Genomic DNA, 6,553 nt, shown 5'->3' on the forward strand with positions numbered 1-6,553 from the left:
AGAAGCCTCTGTTTTCTGACGTGCTCTGCTTGCCGTTGCGGATTGAGGAACGCGCTGATTAGCCGGTTTCATATGTTGTGTGTGCAAAGATAAGCGCCAGCAAATTTAAAGTATGCTTAGCGGCCCAAAAACCAGGACATTTTCATCACTTTATATAAAAAAAAAAAAAAAACAGCCACGACGGCCAGGGGTGCGTTTCCCGAAAGCATCGTTGGCCAACTATGGTCGCAAGTTCCGTCGTTACCAATAGAGTTCAATGGACATTGCGATGAACTTGCGACCATAGTTGGCCAACGATGCTTTCGGGAAACGCACCCCAGGACAAGACGTGAAAACATGACATGTCCTGGGAAAACAGGACGTTTGGGTCACCCTAATTTTAACTGTTTAACCGGACGTCTGCCTACTAATAGCCTACCCACAGCGACACTTAAAATGTCAACCTCCGGACAACTTGCACTTTGATAGATTAGGTTAGCCAGCCGGCACATGATGGATTTAAACAATGGATTGTCTTCTCAGTGGATGTTGTTTTCCATGGATTTTGAGTTTGACCATGTTAAAAAAAAAGGTAAGCTGCAATCTAAGTTATATCTCCTGGGTTTGTTTGTTTGCGTGGTAATGTTTTCTCCTCCCCTTACTTATAAAGCGTCCCCAACCCACTCGCGTTGTTTTCTGTCAGTGAGTGAATGGACTGTCAGATTGGCTTGATAGTATCCAAGCTTTGATTTGTGGTGTCTTACAGCTGACACACCATCTATTATGTAACATTATGTTATTTTTGGATCAGGAATAGTTGTGTTTTGTGTGTCAGCCTATCTTAGCCCAAGTTTGCGTCGCTAGCTAGCTAACTAGGCTACCAGTATCCTAGCTGAATTTCACAAAATCTGAAGTAAATTGCATATCTAAAAAAAAAAAATAATAATTCTTCATGTATCCATATCATCCTTACCTTGATCTTGGTATTTGCGTTTCAAAGCCATCTCCACCATCATTTTCCCGCGAGGATAGGCCATTATTAATGTTAGATAAAGTTAAAAACAACCACTGCAACAATTTTATTTTCACTTTATTTATTTAATGGTTGTGGCAAAAGTGCTTCAATTACATATAGGCATTAACGTTACACCGTAACTTCAGCGCAAAAATTAAACGTTGGTAAAACAAAGGCAGAGTGCCTTAACTCCAACTGTAACTTGATTCCAGCATTCTAGAGTGCAGCGGAACTAAGCTAAAAGACCGTAACTGATGTTAAGGGCTTCTGCCTTTGCTTTCACTCTGCTTTTGGAAGTTATGACAAAAACGACATCTTATTTTTAGCAGAAAAGAACAAAATTGACTCACGATATTTTTCCACATGATAAAACTGATGTCCATTGTTCCAAAAATGGCAATAACTAATTTTGACCAAAATTGAAGTTAAGGTCTTTTGCCTTTGCACGGCAGTAATGTTCTGCCACTGAGCCACAGGGGCACACATGAGCTTCTGGTCAGTGCGAGCATATGACCGAGCGTCGTGTTTCGTTTCGGCGTTTGTTTGCAGGTGCGCGTGTATTAAAACAGGCCCGTTTACTGCAGTATTAGTATTTCCAGCCGCCTGAACTTAGAGGGGACTGAGAAATATGTATCCCGTGAGATGCGGGTTTGCTTTCTGTATGTAAGAAAGCTGGCCGCGAGCTCGAGAGAAGCAAGCAGAAAAAAGTTTTTCTGCTGCCAGAGCCGGATTCGAACACGGGTCTCTGGTGCGGAAGTCTAATGTTCTGCCACTGAGCCACAGGGGCACACATGAGCTTCCAGTCAGTGCGAGCATATGACCGAGCGTTTGTTTGCAGGCGCGCGTGTATTACAACAGGCTCGTTTACTGCAATAATAGTATTTCCAGCCGCCTGAACTTAGAGGGGACTGAGAAATATGCGAGGATTGGAGGAAGTCCGGCCTAAGCGGGACGAAAACACTCTCTCTTCCTCCTTTCGCCGGTGCTCGTGACGTCCGCTCTGATATCCCTTGAGAACGGCGCAGTTGCGCGGCTCGAACAAAGGGAGAGAGAGCGGGAAGATGTCATTATGTGCTGTGACATCGTTTGTTTGCAGGCGTGCGTGTATAACAGGCTCGTTTACTGCAATATAGATATTTCTAGTCGCCTGAGCTAGGAGGGGACTGAGAAATGTGTGAGAAACGGAGGTGGCCGGAGAGTGACGCGCGCGACCGAGACGCGGGGTAGCTTTCTTATAACGTAAAGGAAGCCAGCCCGTGACCGTCTACTTCTGACATCCCTTGTGAGCGGCGCCTTGCGCGGCTCGAACAGAAGGGGAGAGGGTGTGCGTCATCCGGGGGGGGGTAGCTTCCTTGTAACGTAAAGGAAGCTATAGCCCGTGACCGTCCGTTCTGACATCCCTTGTGAGCGGCGCCGTTTGCGCGGCTTGACAGAGGGGAGTAACCAGCTGGTCTGCTTCATCCCCTGAGGCGACGGCAGTGCGGGCAGAGGCCGGCCGCTGCGCGTCGGTGAAGGGCGGGGGAGAAGGAGAGAGCGAGGCTCGCGGGAGGGGCTCCGGCGAGCGCTCAGCTATAACCACCGGCTCGGAAGGCCTTTGAGAGCGGCGTTTTTTCTTACGCGGCCCGGAAGAGGCAGCCGGAGAAGGTGGAGGATCGTGAAACATGGCGAGTCGAGCCCGCAGGGTCGACATCGGCAAGTCCTCACACTGTTCGCAGCCGCCCGTGAAGGGCGCGGGCTGCGTGGTCGAAACCCAGGCAGAGAGCACAGATCACGTGGCGGTCTCCGTCGCTGAGCGCGGCTCTGCACGAGCCACAGGATGAGCGAGGCATTTGCAACAACGCCTCGCGCTCTTTTAGATGCAAAGTGTGTCGCGGGGCGAACACACAAACACATACAACACAGAGCAGTAAAAGGATATATTCGCCGGATAGCGAAGCAGGCAGGGAAAGCTGAAGGCGGCGAAGGCGGCCGGCGTCCTCAGGCTGAGATCCTCGGCGTGCTGGTCGCTTGATTCGACGGCGGCTTCCTCAGAGAGCAGCGATGCGTAGAGCTTCGCTGAAAAGACAGAAATCAGAGAAGCAGCCTCCGAGCCCTGTTTATATACGCTAAGCCACACCCCTTTTCGCGGGCTGTGACGCATTAAGCGCGCCAAGCGCGCTCATTGGTCGTGACGTCACGCCAAGGGCTCAGCGGTAGGCTGCTGCAGTTGCCGCAGGGCAGCCAATGGGCACGCTAGTAAGCTTGCCCTAGGTCTGCAGGCTGCCGCACTGCGTTGACAAGATTATAAAAATTAAGGATAATTTTTGGCTTCAGTATCTCGAGAAAGAAAGGCTTTCCCGTAGCGTAAGCAACTACGCAATACGAGAGAACCTCTCGTAAGAGAACCGAAGGTGGATAAGGAGGCAGACGGATAGCCAGTATATTTTGGTTTATACACCACAGTTGTGAACCATGATTTGCTAGTTAGTTGCAGGTGATGTTTATAATTTAGGGGGTTGGGTCAAACTCTTTCTAGAGCTCATCTGATTGGACAAAAATCTGTGTAGTGCAGGATGAGTCATCTTTATCTTTATTCCATATTTGTTCCAGCCCGTTTCGGTCCGTTGCTTTTTAAATGCAAGAACACCAGTGTGAACGGCGCATTAGACATTCTGGGACTGATGTGTAGTTTGCGTAATTCATTTGTCTGCAAACAAGAAAAGGCTTGTCTAATGCTATTTTTTATCATGGCTAACTTTGAAAAGATCAAACATTTTCTGCAGTGGAATGGGACAGGTATATGTGTGTTAAATCTATCATCATGCTTTTCAGCTTTTTCGAGGTCATTCATTCATCAGAATGCTACTTCAATCCTACTCATCTGACCTGCAAGTGAAAAGCTGTTTTTTGTTGTAGCTGAAGTTTCTGTCTGCTCATTTAACTGTTAGTGTGTCAGAGACTCATTGCTTGCCCTCAGTTTATTTCAATGAACCTTTCTATCATAATCACCAGTTATTTTTCCTCAAAGATGAAGTGCTAATGCACTCCTTCCCCTCAAGAGGTAAAGTTAAAAGGACTAAACCGCAGGGGCTCTGCAAAACAGGCAGTTCTCTGGGCATGCTGGGGGCTGTCTGGGGCTGGCCAGCCTTTCTCACTATTGCATCATGCCAGGCCAAAAAAGATTGATTGAACACTTGAAGCTGTAAAAATGTCAAAAAAGGAAAAGATTTAAAAGGGGGTAATATCCATTTCACTCTCTCTCTTCCTACTCCTCCTCTCATTTTTTCTCTGTTTATTTCGAGATCATCTCAATGCTTTGCTCTTCTGAGATTTCAGAATTCTGAGGTTTTTCTGTTCGGGTGTCTCGGTTGCATTTTACTGTCACTCAGTCTTTTCCAACACTCTCCGTCTCAGGTGTGCTAGTTGTGGATTATTTTTATCAAAGAGAACTCAAGTCGCATTTGACCTTAGTTGAATGAGAATTTTTTTAGTTGGAAAACAAATCTGTCACTGCTCAAGGGCATCAGATCAAAGATTGGCCCTTGCAATGTTCACACTTCACACCTACAACTTTTTGGTTATCGACCCAGATCTTTAACCACTATGGCACACCAACCCCATATATGAATGTTTAGTCATATCAATCCATCCATTATTCATATATAACATTTTAAACTAATTAACTACAGTGAGTGTTTTTCTGAATGAGTCATTGAGTTATTTACTTGACTGATTCATTCAAAATAACTGATTAATTCGGGAACTAAATACTGTGTGTTGTGGGTTGTATTTGCTTTGACTTTGACCAACAAAAACAGTACCAAACAAAGTAATGTGGTCTACACCAGATGCGAGAGATGATTCAGTTGTAAACAGAACCCATTATAATCATTGAATACTGTCTTTTGCAATGCAACAAGTCACCAACAGTAAACAGATGACCCATTCTATTTCTGGTTTCCTCCAAGCTCTTGCATTTCTGACACAAAGGTCAAATGGATTTTGGTCGTTTTCAGTGTAAACAGCTTCAGGAGCCGTTCACACAGAATTTATTTGTGCATTCCACTGCACTACTTTTCTATTGATTTTCTATGCATACATGCGCTAGAAGGACGTGTTTGATAGAGTTTCACGTGCTTTGCAAAGATGTGGCGTGCAAGTTAAAAAAAGTTAAAAAACGTATCCATAGACTTTGCATTGTTTTCCTTCCCCCACCCTTCTTCTTGTTTTTTTAAACACAATTTTATATATATATACACTACCGTTCAAAAGTTTGGGGTCAGTAAGATTTTTTTAATGTTTTTAAAAGTAGTATCTTCTGCTCACCAAGGGCAAGGCTGCATTTATCTGATAAAAAAAAACAATAAAAAAAACAGTAATATTGTGAAATATTATGACAATTTAAAATGACTGTTTTCTATTTTAATATATTTCAAACTGTAATTTTAAACTGAAGACTGGAGTAATGATGCTGAAAATTCAGCTTTGATCACAGGAATAAATTACACTTTACTGTATGTTCACATAGAAAACAGCTGTTTTAAATTGGAATAATATTTCACAATATTACTGTTTTTGTTTGTATTTTTAATCAAAAAAATGCAGCCGTTGTGAGCAGAAGATACTTCTTTTAAAAACATTAAAAATGTTACTGACCCCAAACTTTTGAACGGTAGTGTGTGTGTGTATACATATATATATATATATATATATATATATATATATATATATATATATATATATAGGCTATATAGCTATATATATATATATATATATATATATATATATATATATATATATATATGGCAAAAAAGAATCTGTATATTCATTCATCTCTGTCTTTTTCCTTTTTGCTCTATTCCACTCATTTCTATTCATCCAGTATAATCATCTCCTGTAGACCTAGTTTTTCCCTTGTTCCTCCTATTTCACTCCACTCTCTCTGGATCTCTTGCCAGTGTTGGCTCAGAGCTTTCTCATCCTGCATAATATTGCTTCTCAGCCGATAAAACAGCGAGTTCAAATCCCGCTCCAGAATCGATGGGCACAGTTATTCCTGTGACCCCTGCCAACCAGCTGGCTTCCAGCCACACAGTCCCTCAGCCAACATGTGAGCTGACAGGCCACTGCAGCCCTGCACTGTACCTGCCTCCCCAGGGGCCAGACAGACCCTGCCTGCTGGACCAGACACAGTGTGTCTCTGTGTGTCCAGGTGCATATGTGTGTGCGGTCTGGTCAGACTCTTCCAAAATACCTGCGTGAGATTTGGAACAGCTTCATTTTCCACCAGGCCACCCAGTGATTTTAAACTACCTGCTTCTCATGAAGTCAAGCTTTAGTGGGTTTTAAAGAGATTCACTGGAATATTTGAGAACTTTTTTGGTGCATTGAAGTAGATTTTCTTTTGTCTTTCATTTTGTCTTTGTCTTTCATCAAAAATAATTTTGTTTGTCATAATTCTGGGGATGACCTGATAATGAAATTATTTCGATACAGATTTAATCAATTTAAATCTGAATTAATGAATTATTCATTATGTTATGGCCTTTATGTTATACCCTGTATGGTAAAAATCTTTGT

At 43.3% G+C, this 6,553-nt stretch overlaps 1 protein-coding gene across 1 annotated transcript in view; it reads left to right on the forward strand.

Moving 5' to 3' along the window:
* Positions 1 to 6,013: 6,013 nt before the first annotated feature.
* tmeff2a (transmembrane protein with EGF-like and two follistatin-like domains 2a) overlaps positions 6,014 to 6,553 on the forward strand; it is a gene marked incomplete at its 5' end in the record, with an annotated part of 20,013 nt that continues 19,473 nt past the window's right edge. Inside the window, one exon of the mRNA XM_081368282.1 lies at positions 6,014 to 6,185. Coding sequence (XP_081224408.1) covers positions 6,014 to 6,185 — 172 coding nt within the window. The remainder of the gene's footprint in view (positions 6,186 to 6,553) is intronic.

Source organism: Scardinius erythrophthalmus (genome assembly GCF_964197995.2).
Source record: "Scardinius erythrophthalmus genome assembly, chromosome: 6".
Taxonomy (NCBI): Eukaryota; Metazoa; Chordata; class Actinopteri; order Cypriniformes; family Leuciscidae; genus Scardinius; species Scardinius erythrophthalmus.